General features: G+C 42.3%; 1 protein-coding gene across 7 annotated transcripts in view; it reads left to right on the top strand.

The window, feature by feature from the left end:
• Nucleotides 1-22,303, top strand: part of LOC139749847 (tudor domain-containing protein 7-like) — a 406,719-nt gene that overhangs the window by 49,627 nt on the left and 334,789 nt on the right. For all 7 annotated transcript variants that reach the window (XM_071664170.1, XM_071664167.1, XM_071664165.1 and 4 more), the window contains one exon: nt 10,755-11,135. In XM_071664170.1, the coding sequence (XP_071520271.1) occupies nt 10,755-11,135 (381 nt within the window). The remainder of the gene's footprint in view (nt 1-10,754; nt 11,136-22,303) is intronic.

Here is a 22,303-nt window from a genome sequence, read left to right as displayed (position 1 = left end):
AATGGTTTGGGCACATGGAGAGAATGAGTGAGAAAGATTGACCAAGAGGATATATTTGTCGGAGGTGGAGGGAACGAGGAGAAGAGGGAGACCAAATTGAGGTGGAAAGATGGAGTGAAAAAGATTTTGTGTGATCGGGGCCTGAACATGCAGGAGGGTGAAAGGAGGGCAAGGAATAGAGTGAATTGGATCGATGTGGTATACCGGGGTTGACGTGCTGTCAGTGGATTGAATCAAGGCATGTGAAGCGTCTGGGGTAAACCATGGAAAGCTGTGTAGGTATGTATATTTGCGTGTGTGGACGTATGTATATACATGTGTATGGGGGGGGGGGGTTGGGCCATTTCTTTCGTCTGTTTCCTTGCGCTACCTCGCAAACGCGGGAGACAGCGACAAAGTATAATAAAAATAATAAATATATATATATATTATATATATATATATATATATATATATATATATATATATATACATTTTTCATATGTATATATATGTATGTGTGTGTGTGTGTATATGTGCGTATGTATGTGTGTGTATGTGTATATGTATATGTATATGTATATTATCCCTGGGGATAGGGGTGAAAGAATACTTCCCACGTATTCCTCGCGTGTCGTAGAAAGCGACTAGAGGGGACGGGAGCGGGGGGCCAGAAATCCTCCCCTCCTTGTATTAACTTTCTAAAATGGGAAACAGAAGAAGGAATCACGCGGGGAGTGCTCATCCTCCTTGAAGGCTCAGAGTGGGGTGCCTAAATGTGTGTGGATGTAACCAAGATGTGAAAAAAGGAGAGATAGGTAGTATGTTTGAGGAAAGGAACCTGGATGTTTTGGCTCTGAGTGAAACGAAGCTCAAGGGTAAAGGGGAAGAGTGGTTTGGGAATGTCTGGGGAGTAAAGTCAGGGGTTAGTGAGAGGACAAGAGCAAGGGAAGGAGTAGCAATACTCCTGAAACAGGAGTTGTGGGAGTATGTGATAGAATGTAAGAAAGTAAATTCTCGATTAATATGGGTAAAACTGAAAGTTGATGGAGAGAGGTGGGTGATTATTGGTGCATATGCACCTGGGCATGAGAAGAAAGATCATGAGAGGCAAGTGTTTTGGGAGCAGCTGAATGAGTGTGTTAGTGGTTTTGATGCACGAGACCGGGTTATAGTGATGGGTGATTTGAATGCAAAGGTGAGTAATGTGGCAGTTGAGGGAATAATTGGTATACATGGGGTGTTCAGTGTTGTAAATGGAAATGGTGAAGAGCTTGTAGATTTATGTGCTGAAAAAGGACTGATGTTTGGGAATACCTGGTTTAAAAAGCGAGATATACATAAGTATACTTATGTAAGTAGGAGAGATGGCCAGAGAGCGTTATTGGATTACATGTTAATTGACAGGCGTGCGAAAGAGAGACTTTTGGATGTTAATGTGCTGAGAGGTGCAACTGGAGGGATGTCTGATCATTATCTTGTGGAGGCTAAGGTGAAGATTTGTATGGGTTTTCAGAAAAGAAGAGTGAATGTTGGGGTGAAGAGTGTGGTGAGAGTAAGTGAGCTTGGGAAGGAGACCTGTGTGAGGAAGTACCAGGAGAGACTGAGTACAGAATGGAAAAAGGTGAGAACAATGGAAGTAAGGGGAGTGGGGGAGGAATGGGATGTATTTAGGGAATCAGTGATGGATTGCGCAAAAGATGCTTGTGGCATGAGAAGAGTGGGAGGTGGGTTGATTAGAAAGGGTAGTGAGTGGTGGGATGAAGAAGTAAGAGTATTAGTGAAAGAGAAGAGAGAGGCATTTGGACAGTTTTTGCTGGGAAAAAATGCAATTGAGTGGGAGATGTATAAAAGAAAGAGACAGGAGGTCAAGAGAAAGGTGCAAGAGGTGAAAAAAAGGGCAAATGAGAGTTGGGGTGAGAGAGTATCATTAAATTTTAGGGAGAATAAAAAGATGTTCTGGAAGGAGGTAAATAGGGTGCGTAAGACAAGGGAGCAAATGGGAACTTCAGTGAAGGGCGCAAATGGGGAGGTGATAACAAGTAGTGGTGATGTGAGAAGGAGATGGAGTGAGTATTTTGAAGGTTTGTTAAATGTGTTTGATGATAGAGTGGCAGATATAGGGTGTTTTGGTCGAGGTGGTGTGCAAAGTGAGAGGGTTAGGGAAAATGATTTGGTAAACAGAGAAGAGGTAGTGAAAGCTTTGCGGAAGATGAAAGCCGGCAAGGCAGCAGGTTTGGATGGTATTGCAGTGGAATTTATTAAAAAAGGGGGTGACTTTATTGTTGACTGGTTGGTAAGGTTATTTAATGTATGTATGACTCATGGTGAGGTGCCTGAGGATTGGCGGAATGCGTGCATAGTGCCATTGTACAAAGGCAAAGGGGATAAGAGTGAGTGCTCAAATTACAGAGATATAAGTTTGTTGAGTATTCCTGGTAAATTATATGAGAGGGTATTGATTGAGAGGGTGAAGGCATGTACAGAGCATCAGATTGGGGAAGAGCAGTGTGGTTTCAGAAGTGGTAGAGGATGTGTGGATCAGATGTTTGCTTTGAAGAATGTATGTGAGAAATACTTAGAAAAGCAAATGGATTTGTATGTAGCATTTATGGATCTGGAGAAGGCATATGATAGAGTTGATAGAGATGCTCTGTGGAAGGTATTAAGAATATATGGTGTGGGAGGAAAGTTGTTAGAAGCAGTGAAAAGTTTTTATCGAGGATGTAAGGCATGTGTATGTGTAGGAAGAGAGGAAAGTGATTGGTTCTCAGTGAATGTAGGTTTGCGGCAGGGGTGTGTGATGTCTCCATGGTTGTTTAATTTGTTTATGGATGGGGTTGTTAGGGTGGTAAATGCAAGAGTTTTGGAAAGAGGGGCAAGTATGAAGTCTGTTGGGGATGAGAGAGCTTGGGAAGTGAGTCAGTTGTTGTTCGCTGATGATACAGCGCTGGTGGCTGATTCATGTGAGAAACTGCAGAAGCTGGTGACTGAGTTTGGTAAAGTGTGTGGAAGAAGAAAGTTAAGAGTAAATGTGAATAAGAGCAAGGTTATTAGGTACAGTAGGGTTGAGGGTCAAGTCAATTGGGAGGTGAGTTTGAATGGAGAAAAACTGGAGGAAGTGAAGTGTTTTAGATATCTGGGAGTGGATCTGGCAGCGGATGGAACCATGGAAGCGGAAGTGGATCATAGGGTGGGGGAAGGGGGCGAAAATTCTGGGGGCCTTGAAGAATGTGTGGAAGTCGAGAACATTATCTCGGAAAGCAAAAATGGGTATGTTTGAAGGAATAGTGGTTCCAACAATGTTGTATGGTTGCGAGGCGTGGGCTATGGATAGAGTTGTGCGCAGGAGGGTGGATGTGCTGGAAATGAGATGTTTGAGGACAATGTGTGGTGTGAGGTGGTTTGATCGAGTAAGTAACATAAGGGTAAGAGAGATGTGTGGAAATAAAAAGAGCGTGGTTGAGAGAGCAGAAGAGGGTGTTTTGAAATGGTTTGGGCACATGGAGAGAATGAGTGAGGAAAGATTGACCAAGAGGATATATGTGTCGGAGGTGGAGGGAACGAGGAGAAGTTGGAGACCAAATTGGAGGTGGAAAAATGGAGTGAAAAAGATTTTGTGTGATCGGGGCCTGAACATGCAGGAGGGTGAAAGGAGGGCAAGGAATAGAGTGAATTGGATCGATGTGGTATACCGGGGTTGAAAAATGGATATGTTTGAAGGAATAGTGGTTCCAACAATGTTGTATGGTTGCGAGGTGTGGGCTATGGATAGAGTTGTGCGCAGGAGGATGGATGTGCTGGAAATGAGATGTTTGAGGGCAATGTGTGGTGTGAGGTGGTTTGATCGAGTGAGTAATGTAAGGGTAAGAGAGATGTGTGGAAATAAAAAGAGCATGGTTGAGAGAGCAGAAGAGGGTGTTTTGAAGTGGTTTGGGCACATGGAAAGAATGAGTGAGGAAAGATTGACCAAGAGGATATATGTGTCGGAGGTGGAGGGAACGAGGAGAAGAGGGAGACCAAATTGGAGGTGGAAAGATGGAGTGAAAAAGATTTTGTGTGATCGGGGCCTGAACATGCAGGAGGGTGAAAGGAGGGCAAGGAATAGAGTGAATTGGAGCGATGTGGTATACCGGGGTTGACGTGCTGTCAGTGGATTGAATCAAGGCATGTGAAGCGTCTGGGGTAAACCATGGAAAGTTGTGTAGGTATGTATATTTGCGTGTGTGGACGTATGTATATACATGTGTATGGGGGGGTTGGGCCATTTCTTTCGTCTGTTTCCTTGCGCTACCTCGCAAACGCGGGAGACAGCGACAAAGTATAATAAAAAAAATAAAAATATATTTTTTTTTTTTTTTTTTCATACTATTCGCCATCTCCCGCACCAGTGAGGTAGCGTTAAGAACAGAGGACTGGACCTTTGAGGGAATATCCTCACCTGGCCCCCTTCTCTGTCCCTTCTTTTGGAAAATTAAAAAAAAACGAGAGGGGAGGATTTCCAGCCCCCCGCTCCCTTCCCTTTTAGTTGCCTTCTACGACACGCAGGGAATACGTGGGAAGTATTCTTTCTCCCCTATCCCCAGGGATAATAATATATATATATATATATATATATATATATATATATCAAGAGAAAGGTGCAAGAGGTGAAAAAGAGGGCAAATGAGAGTTGGGGTGAGAGAGTATCATTAAATTTTCGGGAGAATAAAAAGATGTTCTGGAAGGAGGTAAATAAAGTGCGTAAGACAAGGGAGCAAATGGGAACTTCAGTGAAGGGCGCACATGGGGAGGTGATAACAAGTAGTAGTGATGTGAGAAGGAGATCGAGTGAATATTTTGAAGGTTTGTTGAATGTGTTTGATGATAGAGTGGCAGATATAGGGTGTTTTGGTCAAGGTGATGTGCAAAGTGAGAGGGTTAGGGAAAACGATTTGGTAAACAGAGAAGAGGTAGTAAAAGATTTGCGGAAGATGAAAGCCGGCAAGGCAGCAGGTTTGGATGGTATTGAAGTGGAATTTATTAAAAAAGGGGGTGACTGTATTATTGACTGGTTGGTAAGGTTATTTAATGTATGTATGACTCATGGTGAGGTGCCTGAGGATTGGCGGAAGCATGCAAAGGGGATAAGAGTGAGTGCTCAAATTACAGAGGTATAAGTTTGTTGAGTAATCCTGGTAAATTATATGGGAGGGTATTGATTGAGAGAGTGAAGGCATGTACAGAGCATCAGATTGGGGAAGAGCAGTGTGGTTTCAGAAGCGGTAGAGGATGTGTGGATCAGGTGTTTGCTTTGAAGAATGTATGTGAGAAATACTTAGAAAAGCAAATGGATTTGTATGTAGCATTTATGGATCTGGAGAAGGCATATGATAGAGTTGATAGAGATGCTCTGTGGAAGGTATTAAGAATATATGGTGTGGGAGGCAAGTTGTTAGAAGCAGTGAAAAGTTTTTATAGAGGATGTAAGGCATGTGTACGTGTAGGAAGAGAGGAAAGTGATTGGTTCTCAGTGAATGTAGTTTGCGGCAGGGATGTGTGATGTCTTCATGGTTGTTTAATTTGTTTATGGATGGGGTTGTTAGGGAGGTGAATGCAAGTGTTTTGGAAAGAGGGGCAAGTATGAAGTCTGTTGTGGATGAGAGAGCTTGGGAAGTGAGTCAGTTGTTGTTCGCTGATGATACAGCGCTGGTGGCTGATTCATGTGAGAAACTGCAGAAACTGGTGACTGAGTTTGGTAAAGTGTGTGAAAGAAGAAAGTTAAGAGTAAATGTGAGTAAGAGTAAGGTTATTAGGTACAGTAGGGTTGAGGGTCAAGTAAATTGGGAGGTAACATTGTTGGAACCACTATTCCTTCAAACATACCCATTTGTGCTTTCCAAGATAATGTTCTCGACTTCCATACATTCTTCAACGCTCCCAGAACTTTCGCCCCCTCCCCCACCCTATGATTCACTTCCGCTTCCATGATTCCATCCATTGCCAAATCCACTCCCAGATATCTAAAACACTTCACTTCCTCCAGTTTTTCTCCATTCAAACTTACCTCCCAATTGACTTGGCCCTCAACACTACTGTACCTAATAACCTTGCTCTTATTCACATTTACTCACAGCTTTCTTCTTTCACACACTTTACCAAACTCAGTTACCAACTTCTGCAGTTTCTCACACGAATCAGCCACCAGCTCTGTATCATCAGCAAACAACAAATGACTCACTTCCCAAGCTCTCTCATCCACAACAAACTGCATACTTGCCCCTCTTTCCAAAACTCTTACATTTATCTCCCTAACAACCCCATCCATAAACAAATTAAACAACCATGGAGACATTACACACCCCTGTGTCTAAATGTGTGTGGATGTAACCAAGATGAGAAAAAAGCAGAGATAGATAGTGTCCTCTTTGTCAATGTTTCCTCACTCACTCACTCCTTGTGACCAAACCATTTCAACACCCTCTTGTGCTCTTTCAACCACACTCCTTGTATTACCACACATCTCTCTTACCCTTTCATTACTTACTCCATCAAACCACCTCACACCACATATTGTCCTCAAACATTTCATTTCCAACACATCCACCCCCCTCTGCACAACCCTATCTATAGCCCATGCCTCACAACAATATAACATTTTTGGAACCACTCTGCCTTCAAACATACCCATTTTTGCTCTCCGAGATAACGTTCTCACCTTCCACGCATTCTTCAACACTCCCAGAACCTTTGCCCCTTCCCCCACCCTGTGACTAACTTCTGCTTCAGTAGTTCCATCCGCTGCTAAATCCACTCTCAGATATCTAAAACACTTCACTTCCCCCAGTTTTTCTCCATTCAAACTCACCTCCCAATTAACTTGTCCTTCAACTCTACTGAACCTAATGACCTTGCTCTTGTTGACATTTACTCTTAGCTTTCTTCTTTCACGCACTTTGCCAAACTCAGTTACCAACTTCTGCAGTTTCTCACCCAAATCAGCCACCAGCGCTGTATCATTAGCAAACAACAACTGACTCACTTCCCAAGCCCTCTCATCCACAACAGACTGCATACTTACCCCTCTCTCCAAAACTCTTGCATTCACCCCCTAACAACCCCATCCATAAACAAATTTAACAACCATGGAGACATCACACACCCCTGCCACAGACTGACATTCACTGGGAACCAGTCACTTTCCTCTCTTCTTTTTTATACACATGCCTTACATCCTGTGTAAAAACTTTTCACTGCCTCTAGCAACTTACTTTCCACACCATATACTCTTAATACCTCCCACAAAGCATCTCTATCAACCCTATCATATGCCTTCTCAAGATCCATAAATACTTCACAGAAATCCATCTGTTTTTCTGCCTTTCCCAGATCCTTAAATGCTACATAGAAATCCGTCTGTTTTTCTAAGTATTTCTCGCATACATTCTTCAAAGCAAACACTTGATCCACATATCCTCTACCACTTTTGAAACCTCACTGCTCTTCCCCAATCTAATGCTCTGTACATGCCTTTACCCTCTCAATCAGTACCCTTCCATATGATTTCCCAGGAATACTCAACAAACTTATACTTCTGTAATTTGTACGCTCACCTTTATCCCCTTTGCCTTTGTACAATAGCACTATGCATGCATTCTGCCAATCCTGAGGCACCTCACCATGAACCATACATACAGTGAATATCCTTACCAACCAGTCAACAACACAGTCACCCCCTTTTTAATAAATTCCACTGCAATACCAATCCAAAGCCAGCTTTCATCTTCCGCAAAGTTTTCACTACCTCTTCTCTGTTTACCAAACCATTCTCACTTATCCTCTCACTTCGCACACCACCTCGACCAAAACACCCTATGTCTGCCACTTTATCATCAAACACATTCAACAAACCTTCAAAATACTCAGTCCATCTCCTTCTCACTTCACCACTACTTGTTATTACTTCTCCATTGGCCCCCTTCACCGATGTTCCCATTTGTTCTCGTCTTATGTTATTTACCTCCTTCCAAAACATCTTTTTAATCTCCCTAAAATTTAGTGATACTCTTTCACCCCAACTCTCATTTGCCCTCTGTTTCACCTCTTGCACCTTTCTCTTGACCTCCTGCCTCTTTCTTTTATACATCTCCCAGTCATTTGCACTACTTCCCTGCAAAAATCATCCAAATGCCTCTCTCGTCTCACTTCTTCATGCCACCACTCACTACCCTTTCTAATATGCCCACCTCCCATCTTTCTCATTCCACAAGCATCTTTTGCACAAGCCATCACTGCTTCCCTAAATACATCCCATTCCTCCCCCACTCCCCTTACATCCTTTGCTCTCACCTTTTGCCATTCTGCAGTCAATCTTTCCTAGTACTTCCTCACACAAGTCTCCTTTCCAAGCTCACTTACCCTCACCACTCTCTTCACCCCAACATTCTCTCTTCTTTTCTGAAAACCTCTACATATCTTCACCTTTGCCTCCATGAGATAATGCTCAGACATATTGGGTGTTTTGGTCGAGGTGGTGTGCAAAGTGAGAGGGTTAGGGAGAATGATTTGGTAAACAGAGAAGAGGTAGTAAAAGCTTTGCGGAAGATGAAAGCCAGCAAGGCAGAGGGTTTGGATGATATTGCAGTGGAATTTATTAAAAAAGGGGGTGACTGTATTGATGATTGGTTGGTAAGGTTACTTAATGTATGTATGACTCTTGGTGAGGTGCCTGAGGACTGGAGGAATGCTTGCATAGTGCCATTGTACAAAGGCAAAGGGGATAAAAGTGAGTGCTCAAATTACAGAGGTACAAGTTTGTTGAGTATTCCTGGTAAATTATATGGGAGGGTATTGATTGAGAGGGTGAAGGCATATACAGAGCATCACTGCTTCCCTAAATACATCCCATTCCTCCCCCACTCCCCTTACATCCTTTGCTCTCACCTTTTGCCATTCTGCAGTCAATCTTTCCTAGTACTTCCTCACACAAGTCTCCTTTCCAAGCTCACTTACCCTCACCACTCTCTTCACCCCAACATTCTCTCTTCTTTTCTGAAAACCTCTGCATATCTTCACCTTTGCCTCCATGAGATAATGCTCAGACATATTGGGTGTTTTGGTCGAGGTGGTGTGCAAAGTGAGAGGGTTAGGGAGAATGATTTGGTAAACAGAGAAGAGGTAGTAAAAGCTTTGCGGAAGATGAAAGCCGGCAAGGCAGAGGGTTTGGATGATATTGCAGTGGAATTTATTAAAAAAGGGGGTGACTGTATTGATGATTGGTTGGTAAGGTTACTTAATGTATGTATGACTCTTGGTGAGGTGCCTGAGGACTGGAGGAATGCTTGCATAGTGCCATTGTACAAAGGCAAAGGGGATAAAAGTGAGTGCTCAAATTACAGAGGTACAAGTTTGTTGAGTATTCCTGGTAAATTATATGGGAGGGTATTGATTGAGAGGGTGAAGGCATATACAGAGCATCAGATGGGGAAAGAGTAGTGTGGTTTCAGATTTGGTAGAGGATGTGTGGATTAGGTGTTTGCTTTGAAGAATGTATGTGAGAAATACTTAGAAAAGCAAATGGATTTGTATGGAGCATTTATGCATCTGGAGAAGGGATATGATAGAGTTGATAGAGATGCTCTGTGGAAGGTATTAAGAATATATGGTGTGGGAGGCAAGTTGTTAGAAGCAGTGAAAAGTTTTTATCGAGGATGTAAGGCATGTGTACGTGTAGGAAGAGAGGAAAGTGACTGGTTCTCAGTGAATGTGTATACACAAGTGCCCACACACACTCACACACACACACACATGTACGTACCTATACATTTCAGCATATGCATACATATACATACACAGACATATACATATATACATGTGTACACATCCACACTTTCTGCCTTCATCCATTCCCATCGCCACCGTGCCACACATGAAACGACACCCCCCTTCCCCCCACGTGTGCATGAGTCAGTGCAAGGAAAAGACAACAAAGGCCACATTCGTTCACACTCGGTCTCTAACTGTCATGTGTAAAGCACCGAAACCACAGCTCCTTTTCCACATCCAGGCCCCACAAAACTTTCTATGGTTTATCCCAGAAGCTTCACATGCCCTGGTTCAATCCATTGACAGCACGTCCACCCCAGTATAACACATCGTTCCAATTCATTGTATTCCTTGCATGCCTTTCAGGCCCCGATCGCTCAAAATCTTTTTCACTCCATCCTTCCACCTCCAATTTGGTCTCCCACTTCTCCTTGTTCCCTCCACCTCTGACACATATATCCTCTTTGTGAATCTTTCCTCACTCTCCATGTGACCAAACCATTTCAATACACCCTCTTCTACTCTCTCAACCACATTCTTTTTATTACCACACATCTTTCTTACCCTTTCATTACTTTCTCGATCAAACCACCTCACACCACATATTGTCCTCAAACATTTCATTTCCAACGCATCCACCCTCCTCCGCACAACATAACGTTCAAAAACTACATTGGTTTTTGAAAAAATCACATTTAGATTTAATAATGTTTAGACTTCATTGTGGGATCATTGTAAAGATTGGCATCTATAATTTATAAAGGTTTGTAATTGGAACACTTTTAAGTCCTAGGAACTTGAAGTGGAGTTCATCTATCTTTACCAATTTCTGTAGTTATTTGTATTTTACATCATTACAGCTGGATTTTACTTGGGACCAAAACAAAGGATAATGTCATATTCCTGTGAAAGCAAGATGTACATATTTTATATGATTGTCATGTCTTCATGATTAATGAATTCTTTTTCAGCCTGCAAGGCAGCCAAGGGGTCCATCTGCATGGGTACCAACAGTGCCTTGTGCAAGTTCAGATCGAGGTCTTCCAGGACAGCGGCCTCTTAGACCCAGTGCATGGCGAGGTGCCCAAGCTCTTAGACCAAACAATTCACAAAGGCCAAATAATTTACCTAGACCTAATCATCCTCTTTTACTAAATACAAGTAATACATCTCCAAATCTATTTAACGCTGCTTCAAAACATCATTCTTCGAAACCTTCCCACCTTGAAGCAAATGAAGCTAAGTCTAGCAATAAGCCAGTGAAGACTGGGCTTTACTATGATGATGGAACGTGGAAATTGCCGCGTGCCATTCGTCATAACCATGAAAAGCAGTTTGCTCCATATTATGAGGTGAGAAGAATTAGATGTAAAGTAAACCTTCAATTTAATGGACTAATCGGGGTAGGGGGTGTCCGTTAATGCTGAAAGTCCATTAAATCGATGTAACCTGTGGGCCATTTTTTAAACAACATACAGTTCACATACTTTCTTTTAACTCCTCTGCCACTTGATGCCATTTTGAATTTTAAGGATTGTAAAATTATTTGATAAAATCACAATTCTCTGTATACAACCTGACTGCACAATAGCTTGAGGCAGACTGAGACCATAACAAAGCGAGTATACTCTCTCTCTCTCTCTCTCTCTCTCTCTCTCTCTCTCTCTCTCTCTCTCTCTCTCTCTCTCTCTCTCTCTCTCTCATGTGAGCCCAGTTAATTAAGAATTTTAGAAGAATCCTAGTATTTCAGAGATAGTGAGGTTTTGGGGGCAGAGAATGTATGATAGAGAGGGAACAGAAGAAAGATGAATATTTACATAAGAATGAAAGGAAAGCAACCAAGAATGAAAGGAAAGCAAACAAGGATCTTAGAGAATGATGAAAGTTTATAGGGGACGAACAAGGTATTGCAGAAGCAGAACAGCAGAGATATAGCATCCATGTGGAAATCAAGGATGTGCAAGTCAGTTATAGGGGACTTCCTAGATTGGTTGGATTTTGAGTAATTGAATTTTAGCCAAAATTTGAGATGATTTCCATTTTTATATTTATTATACTTTGTCGCTGTCTCCCGCGTTTGCGAGGTAGCGCAAGGAAACAGACGAAAGAAATGGCCCAACCCCCCCCCCCATACACATGTATATACATACGTCCACACACGCAAATATACACACCTACACAGCTTTCCATGGTTTACCCCAGACGCTTCACATGCCTTGATTCAATCCACTGACAGCATGTCAACCCCGGTATACCACATCGCTCCAATTCACTCTATTCCTTGACCTCCTTTCACCCTCCTGCATGTTCAGGCCCCGATCACACAAAATCTTTTTCACTCCATCTTTCCACCTCCAATTTGGTCTCCCTCTTCTCCTCGTTCCCTCCACCTCCGACACATATATCCTCTTGGTCAATCTTTCCTCACTCATTCTCTCCATGTGCCCAAACCACTTCAAAACACCCTCTTCTGCTCTCTCAACCACGCTCTTTTTATTTCCACACATCTCTCTTACCCTTACGTTACTCACTCGATCAAACCACCTCACACCACACATTGTCCTCAAACATCTCATTTCCAGCACATCCATCCTCCTGCGCACAACTCTATCCATAGCCCACGCCTCGCAACCATACAACATTGTTGGAACCACTATTCCTTCAAACATACCCATTTTTGCTTTCCGAGATAATGTTCTCAACTTCCACACATTCTTCAAGGCCCCCAGAATTTTCGCCCCCTCCCCCACCCTATGATCCACTTCCGCTTCTATGGTTCCATCCGCTGCCAGATCCACTCCCAGATATCTAAAACACTTCACTTCCTCCAGTTTTTCTCCATTCAAACTCACCTCCCAATTGACTTGACCCTCAACCCTACTGTACCTAATAACCTTGCTCTTATTCACATTTACTCTTAACTTTCTTCTTCCACACACTTTACCAAACTCAGTCACCAGCTTCTGCAGTTTCTCACATGAATCAGCCACCAGCGCTGTATCATCAGCGAACAACAACTGACTCACTTCCCAAGCTCTCTCATCCCCAACAGACTTCATACTTGCCCCTCTTTCCAAAACTCTTGCATTTACCTCCCTAACAACCCCATCCATAAACAAATTAAACAAGCATGGAGACATCACACACCCCTGCCGCAAACCTCCATTCACTGAGAACCAATCACTTTCCTCTCTTCCTACACGTACACATGCCTTACATCCTCGATAAAAACTTTTCACTGCTTCTAACAACTTGCCTCCCACACCATATATTCTTAATACCTTCCACAGAGCATCTCTATCATATCTGCCTTTTTAAAAGTAGGAATATTGTTAATGTAACACATTACCACTGTAGAATAAAGGAAAGGTTGAAAGAAGTGATGCAAGATTGTAAAAGAATGAGCTAACTAGATTTAGGAAGAATGATGTGATGCTAAGGGAGGAAAAAAAGGATCCCATGTTATAGTGAAAAATGGACAGAAAGGATTTTAGAGAGGATAAGTCTCGTTGCATCAGATCGTAACAGCGTGAATTTTAGGTTAGCAAATAACAGTAAAGAAGTTTTTGTACAATGCATCCCTATGATGAGAAGGCTTATAGTATGAGAGGTAAATTTATTTAAATGTATAGGGTGTGGGAGGAAAGTTAATTGAGAAAGTAAGAGCTTCTGTAAACATTAGATATGTGTGTGGAACGATATTGAATTAGGTGATGTTTAAAGCTGAAGATTTAGTAAACATTGCATATTTTGATGCCATGGTTGTTTAATGTTTACATTGATAAGGAATTGTAAGAGTGCCTTTACTTAGGGAAAATGTTGGTTTAGATTTAAGTACTTACCAGTAAGTAACTATGATGAGATTTTGCCATGGTGACAGGATTAGAACTTACCACTTACTGCATGTCTTGCACAAGGAATGGTAGTACTTTTCTATAATGCCATGTGCATTACTTGATTATTTATTCATGGTTCATTTGTGAGCCGGGAAAATAAGAAGCCCTCATGTTCTTTGGGAATGATTTGACTGTATCCCAGTAATAATCAGCATCTTCCCTATTTGGCAGTACCACCTTAATCATCCAGCACAAAAGAGGGCTGTTGTCCAGTCCAAAGCCACAACTTACACTGTTGAACTTAGTCAGCTTGGATAGAGGTAAGGTATTTGCTCACTGGCATTGTCTGTAGGAGCAAATATCTCTCATAGGCTCAAAAAACTTTTCTTTCTAACAGGAGTCAGCCAGTGAGCAAGAGCAATTGAGAGCATAGCCAAATAGAGACATAATATTTTCATAAAACTTCAGCAGTTCTTTGTGCATTTTTGGGTCAGCAGTTTTAAAGTGCTATCATCACAAAAAAAAAAAGCAAAAAGGAAAATAAGAACATATATCTTTCTTTCTTTCTTTCATACTATTCGCCATTTCCCGCATTAGCGAGGTAGCGTTAAGAACAGAGGACTAGGCCTTTGAGGGAATATCCTCACCTGGCCCCCTTCTCTGTTCCCTCTTTTGGAAAATTACTGAAAATGATCATAACTTTTTGAAAGAGTAAGAAATGTGGGCAGTAAAGAAGGGGAGATTGTAAGATATTTACAAGCTGAGATGAAGAGGGGGAGGTTGCTATTTCCTGTGTGGCGGGGTAGCGACAGGAATGGATGAAGGCAAGCAAGTATGAATATGTACATGTGTATGTATATGTATATATTTGTTGATACGTATATGTATGTATATTTGTGTGTGTGGGCATTTATGTGTACATGAGTGGTTGGGCCATTCATTGTCTGCTTCCTGGTGCTACCTTTCTGAATTGGAAAACAGCAGTTAAGTATAATAATGATAATATTATTTTTTTATTTTATTATACACAATTGCTTTTTCCCGCATCAGCGAGGTAATGCCAGGAAACAGATGAAGAATGGCCCATCCACTTATACACACACACACTGGCGACGGGGCAAAGTGGATAAATAGATAAATATATATAGGGGAGAAAGAATACTTCCCACGTATTCCCTGCATGTCGTAAAGGCGACTAAAAGGGAAGGGAGCGGGGGGCTGGAAATCCTCCCCTCTCATTTTTTTTTTTTAAATTTTCCAAAAGAAGGAACAGAGAAGGGGGCCATATGAGGATATTCCCTCAAAGGCCCAGTCCTCTGTTCTTAACGCTACCTCGCTAATGCGGGAAATGGCGAATAGTATGAAAAAAAAGAAAAAAAAATATATATATATATATATATATATATATATATATATATATATATATGCATACATTATTATTATTTTTATTATACCTAATCGCTGTCACCCGCATCAGTGAAGTAGCGCTAGGAAACAGACGAAGAATGGCCCATCCACTCCTACACACACATAGATATATATACATAAACACCCATACACGCACATATACACACATCTACATATCAACATGTCCCCAGGGATAAAAATAGTAATAATATTAATAATGTAAGTGTTGGTGTACATGGGGTGTTCAGTGTTGGAAATGGTGAAGAGCTTGTAGATACGTGTGTTGAAAAAGGACTGGTGATTGGGAATGTCTGGTTTAAAAAGAGAGATATACATAAGTATACATATGTAAGTAGGAGAGATGGCCAGAGAGTGTTATTGGATTACGTGTTAATTGATAGGCGCGTGAAAGAGAGACTTTTGGATGTTAATGCATTAAGAGGGGCAACTGGAGGGATGTCTGATCATTATCTTGTGGAGGCTAAGGTGAAGATTTGTAGAGGTTTTCAGAAAAGAAGAGAGAATATTGGTGTGAAGAGAGTGGTGATTGTAAGTGAGCTTGGAAAGGAGATGTGTGTATGGAAGTACTGGGAGAGATTGATTGTAAAATGGAAAAAGGGTAGGGCAAATAACGTAAGGGGAGTGGGGGAGGAATGGGATGTATTTAGGGAAGTAGTGATGGCTTGTGCAAAAGATGCCTGTGGCGTGAGAAAGGTGGGAGGTGGGCAGACTAGAAAGGGTGGAGTGGTGGGATGAAGTAAGATTGTTAGGGAAAGAGAAGAGAGAGGCATTTGGAAGATATTTGCTGGGAAGTAGTGCGAATGACTGGGAGATGTATAAAAGAAAGAGGCAGGAGGTCAAGAGAAAGGTGCAAAAGGTGAAAAAGAGGGCAAATGAGAGTTGGGATGATATAGTATCATTAAATTTTAGGGAGAATAAAAAGATGTTTTGGAAGGAGGTAAATAAAGTGAGTAAGACGAGAACAAATGGGAACATCGGTGAAGAGAGCTATTGGGGAAGTAATAACAAGTAGTGGTAAAGTGAGAAGGAGATGGAGTGAGTATTTTGAAGGTTTGTTGAATGTGTTTGATGATAGAGTGGGAGATATAGGGTGTTTTGGTTAAGGTGGCATGCAAAGTGAGAGGGGTCAAGAAGAATGGTTTGTTAAACAGAGAAGAGGTAGTGAAAGATTTGCGGAAGATGAAAGCCGGCAAGGCGGCGGGTTTGGATGCTATGGCTGTGGAATTTATTAAAAATGAGGGTGACTGTATTGTTGAGTGGTTGGCAAGGATATTCAATGCATGTATGGTTCATGGTGAAGTGCCTGAGGATTGGCATAATGCATGCATAGTGCCATTGTACAAAGGCAAAGGGGATAAAGGTGAGTGCTCAAATTACAGAGGTATAAGTTAGTTGAGTGTTTTTGGGAAATTTTATGGAAGGGTATTGATTGAGAGGGTGAAGGCATGTACAGAGCATGAGATTGGGGAAGAGCTGTCTGGTTTCAGAACTGGTAAAGGATGTGTGGATCCGGTTTTTGCTTTGAAGAATGCATGTGAGAAATACTTATAAAACAGATGGATTTGTATGTAGCATTTATGGATCTGGAGAAGGCATATGATAAGAGTTGATAGAGATGCTCTATGGAAGGTATTATTAAGAGTATATGGTGTGGGAGGTAAGTTGCTAGAAGGAGTGAAAAGCTTTTATTGAGGATGTAAGGCATGTGTATGAATAGGAAGAGAGGAAAGTGATTGGTTCATGGTGAATGTTGGTTTGTGGCAGGGTTGCGTGGTCTCCATGGTTGTTTAACTTGTTTATGGATGGGGTTGTTAGGGAGGTGAATGGAAGAGTTTTGGAGAGAGGGGCAAGTATGGAGTCCAATTTGGATGAGATGGCTTGGAAAGTGAGTAAGTTGTTGTTTGCTGATGATACAGCACTGGTGGCTGATTCGGGTGAGAAACTGCAGAAGTTGGTGACTGAGTTTAGTAAAGTGTGTGAAAGAAGAAAGCTGAGAGTAAATGTGAATAAGAGCAAGTTTATTAGGTTCGGTAGGTTTGAGGAACAAGTAAATTGAGAGGTAAGTTTGAATGGTGAAAAACTGGAGGAAGTGAGGTGTTTTAGGTTTATGGTTGCGACTCATGGGCTATAGATAGGGTTGTCCGGAGGAAGGTGGATGTTTTGGAAATGAGATGTTTGAGAACAATATGTGCTGTGAGGTGGTTTGATCGAGTAAGTAATGAAAAGGTAAGAGAGATGTGTGGTAATAAAAAGTGTGGTTGAGAGAGCAGAAGAGAGTGTATTGAAATGGTTTGGTCACATAGAATGTGTCTGAGGTGGAGGGAACAAGTAGAAGTGGGAGACCAAATTTGAGGTGAAAAAAATTTTGAGCGATTGGGGCTTGAACATACAGAGAGTGAAAGGCATGCAAGGAATAGAGTGAATTGGAACGATGTGGTATACCGGGGTTGACGTGCCGTCAGTGGATTGAACCAGGGCATGTGAAGTGTCTGGGGTAAACCATGGAAAGTTTTGTGGGGCCTGGATGTGGAAAGGGATGCATCTTATGATTGATTTAGCATGGAAACAGAAGGTTGTGCCTAAGGATTGGGTAAAAGCTATTATTATTCCTTTACCCAAAGGAAAACGTGTGAAGGATTTATGTAGCAATTATAGAGGAATAACTCTGTTAAGACATTCCTGGGGATAGGGGAGAAAGAATACTTCCCATGTATTTCTTGCGTGTCGTACGAGGCGACTAAAAGGGGAGGGAGCGGGGGGCTGGAAATCCTCCCCTCTCATTTTTAATTTTTCAAAAGAAGGAACAGAGAAGGGGGACAAGTGAGGATATTACCTCAAAGGCTCAGTCCTCTGTTCCTAACGCTGCCTCACTAACTCGGGAAATGGCAAATAGTATGAAAAAAAAGTCTCTTAAGTATACCATGAAAAGTGTATGCAAGACTACTGATTGACAGAATGATGAAAGTGGCTGAATGCAGAATAAGTGAAGAGCAAGAGGGTTTTGGGAAAGGTAGAGGATATGTGGGTCAGATTTAGCGAGTTTTGTTATATGCAGCTTCTATGGATCTGGAGGAAGTGTATTACAGAATTGAGAGGAATGCTTTGTGGGATGTGATAAGGATGTATGGTATTGGGGGACATCTGTTGTATGGTGTGAAATCCTTCTATAGAGGAGTAAATGAATGTGTAAGAGTGGATGGAGAGCTGAGAAAAAGGTTTCAGATACATGTAGATGTGAGACAGGGCTGTGTGATGTCACTGTGGTTTTTTTGCTGTATATATGGATGGAGTGATAAGAGAGATGAAAGGAAAACTAGGGAAAAGGGGTGCAGAGATGGAGTGTGGCAGTGAGAGATGGTGGCTAGTGGCGAGCCTGTTTGCGGATGATACTCTGTTGTTTGTGGAGAGTGGATAGGAGTTGCAGAAGGTTGTGTGTTTTATGATGTGTGTAAGCGGAGGAGATTGAAGGTAAGTGCAAGTAAAAGTAAAGTATTGGTGTTTGAATGGAAACTGAGTGAAAGTATAGATTTTATAAAACCATACAGAATGAATGAAGAAAGTGTACAAAATTTTGTTGTGGATTATTTTATTTTTATTATACTTTGTCGCTGTCTCCCGCGTTTGCGAGGTAGCGCAAGGAAACAGACGAAAGAAATGGCCCAACCCCCCCCATACACATGTATATACATACGTCCACACACGCAAATATACATACCTACACAGCTTTCCATGGTTTACCCCAGACGCTTCACATGCCTTGATTCAATCCACTGACAGCACGTCAACCCCGGTATACCACATCGCTTTAATTCACTCTATTCCTTGCCCTCCTTTCACCCTCCTGCATGTTCAGGCCCCGATCACACAAAATCTTTTTCACTCCATCTTTCCACCTCCAATTTGGTCTCCCACTTCTCCTCGTTCCCTCCACCTCCGACACATATATCCTCTTGGTCAATCTTTCCTCACTCATTCTTTCCATGTGCCCAAACCACTTCAAAACACCCTCTTCTGCTCTCTCAACCATGCTCTTTTTATTTCCACACATCTCTCTTACCCTTACGTTACTCACTCGATCAAACCACCTCACACCACACATTGTCCTCAAACATCTCATTTCCAGCACATCCATCCTCCTGCGCACAACTCTATCCATAGCCCACGCCTCGCAACCATACAACATTGTTGGAACCACTATTCCTTCAAACATACCCATTTTTGCTTTCCGAGATAATGTTCTCAACTTCCACACATTCTTCAAGGCCCCCAGAATTTTGGCCCCCTCCCCCACCCTATGATCCACTTCCGCTTCCATGGTTCCATCCGCTGCCAGATCCACTCCCAGATATCTAAAACACTTCACTTCCTCCAGTTTTTCTCCATTCAAACTCACCTCCCAATTGACTTGACCCTCAACCCTACTGTACCTAATAACCTTGCTCTTATTCACATTTACTCTTAACTTTCTTCTTCCACACACTTTACCAAACTCAGTCACCAGCTTCTGCAGTTTCTCACATGAATCAGCCACCAGCGCTGTATCATCAGCGAACAACAACTGACTCACTTCCCAAGCTCTCTCATCCCCAACAGACTTCATACTTGCCCCTCTTTCCAAAACTCTTGCATTTACCTCCCTAACAACCCCATCCATAAACAAATTAAACAAGCATGGAGACATCACACACCCCTGCCGCAAACCTACATTCACTGAGAACCAATCACTTTCCTCTCTTCCTACACGTACACATGCCTTACATCCTCGATAAAAACTTTTCACTGGGAGCTGTCTTGGGTAAGGGAGAGAGCAGTACAGGGTAGAAGAGTCAATATGCCCCCTAGTAGAATAATGAAGGGTAGGGGTGTAAGTGTAGAAGTGAAGAGAGTATTAAGGGACAGCATAGTCCTCCCAACCCTGACCTATGCAGCCAAAATGTGGGCATGGAGTGAGTCGCAGAGGTCAAGAATGCAGGCTGTGGAAATGAGCTATTTGAGAAGAGCACGTGGTGTGACGTGACTAGATGGAATTAATAAAGAAATTAAAGGGTGTATGAGAGATATGGTATGGCAAGGAATGCATAGGGAATGAATTGTGGAGTGGTAGAATGAGTGAAATGTAATACTTTGAGGTGGATTAGGCATGTGTAAAGAATGCAAGACTGGGAGTTTACAAGGAGAGTGTATGATAATACAATTAAAGGGGTTGGTGTGAGTTGAAGACTGCCTGTGACATGGGCAAGTAGGGTGGAGGAATACTGGAGGGAGTGAAATGGAGGAAAGACCATGAAATGGTGTGTGCGAGGGAGGCATGTGAGGACAGGGATAAGTGGAGACTTTAGCAATGGCCATCTCTTGCTGGGAGCTCCTAGAGATAATGGGTGTCAGAGATATAGATAGTCAGATGGATGTAATAATTTAAAGTGCATGTGCAGTAGAAAGTGTGCCAAATGTCTTTGAGGGTTGGTAGGTGGAATGATTGTAGGTCCTGAGTAGGGCACGCTACATCCCTGCCAATGAGTTAGTCATAGAGGAACCATCATTGTGCATGGATCTGTGCTACTTGTGTTTTTTGGGTTTACCTTCTAATTTGATTTTCCTGAGTTTTTGTTTGTAAATATGGCATTCAAACATTGACAAACATCTATCTCAGAACCAGCAAATAAATGGAAGAATAGCTCTCTCATCTAAGAAATGAAGCTAGGAAACTTACAGCATGTGCTGATGCTGGTGAGGGTGTAAGGATGGGTCCTAGGTGGAGTGCACCACGTTCCCACTTACCACTGTTGTTTGTGGTATGTGCTACTTATGCAAGGGTATGGGAGGGTATTGATTGAGAGGGTGAAGGCATGTACAGAGCATCAGATTGGGGAAGAGCAGTGTGGTTTCAGAAGGGGTAGAGGGTGTGTGGATCAGGTGTTTGCTTTGAAGGATGTATGTGAGAAATACTTAGAAAAACAAATGGATTTGTATGTAGCATTTATGGATCTGGAGAAGGCATATGATAGAGTTGATAGAGATGCTCTGTGGAAGGTATTAAGAATATATGATGTGGGAGGCAAGTTTTTAGAAGCAGTGAAAAGTTTTTATCGAGGATGTAAGGCATGTGTATGTGTAGGAAGAGGGGAAAGTGATTGGTTCTCAGTGAATATAGGTTTGCGACAGAGGTGTGTGATTTTCCATGGTTGTTTAATTTGTTTATGGATTGGGTTGTTAGGGAGGTGAATGCAAGAGTTTTGGAAAGAGGGGCAAGTATGCAGTCTGTTGTGGATGAGAGAGCTTGGGAAGTGAGTCAGTTGTTGTTCGCTGAAGATACAGCGCTGGTGGCTGATTCATGTGAGAAACTGCAGAAGCTGGTGACTGAGTTTGATAAAGTGTGTGAAAGAAGAAAGCTGAGAGTAAATGTGAATAAGAGCAAGGTTATTTGGTACAGTAGAGGAGGTAAGTTTGAATGGAGAAAAATTGGAGGAAGTGAAGTGTTTTAGATATCTGGGATTGGATTTGGCAGCGGATGGAACCATGGAAGCGGAAGTGAATCATAGGGTTGGGGAGGGGGCGAAAGTTCTGGGAGCGTTGAAGAATGTGTGGAAGTCGAGAACATTATCTCGGAAAGCAAAAATGGGTATGTTTGAAGGAATAGTGGTTCCAACAATGTTATATGGTTGCGAGGCGTGGGCTATAGATAGAGTTGTGCAGAGGAGGGTGGATGTGCTGGAAATGAGATGTTTGAGGACAATATATGGTGTGAGGTGGTTTGATCGAGTAAGTAATAATAGGGTAAGAGATATGTGTGGTAATAAAAAGAGTGTGGGTGAGAGAGCAGAAGAGGGTGTTTTGAAATGGTTTGGTCACATGGAGAGAATGAGTGAGGAAAGATTGACCAAGAGGATATATGTGTCAGAGGTTGAGGGAACAAGAAGTGGGAGACCAAATTGGAGGTGGAAAGATGGAGTGTAAAAGATTTTGAGTGATCGGGGCCTGAACATGCAGGAGGGTGAAAGGCGTGCAAGGAATAGAGTGAATTGGAACGATGTGGTATACTGGGGTCGACATGGTGTCAATGGATTGAACCAGGGCATGTAAAGCGTCTGGGGTAAACCATGGAAAGTTGTGTGGGGCCTGGATGTGGAAAGGGAGCTGTGGTTTCGGTGCATTATTAAATGACAGCTAGAGTGAGTGTGAATGAATGTGGCCTTTGTTGTCTTTTCCTAGCGCTACCTCGAGCACATGAGGGGGGAGGGGGATGTTATTCCATGTGT

The sequence above is a fragment of the Panulirus ornatus genome, chromosome 8 (assembly GCF_036320965.1).
Source record: "Panulirus ornatus isolate Po-2019 chromosome 8, ASM3632096v1, whole genome shotgun sequence".
Taxonomy (NCBI): Eukaryota; Metazoa; Arthropoda; class Malacostraca; order Decapoda; family Palinuridae; genus Panulirus; species Panulirus ornatus.
This window is presented reverse-complemented; position numbering and strand designations above follow the sequence as displayed.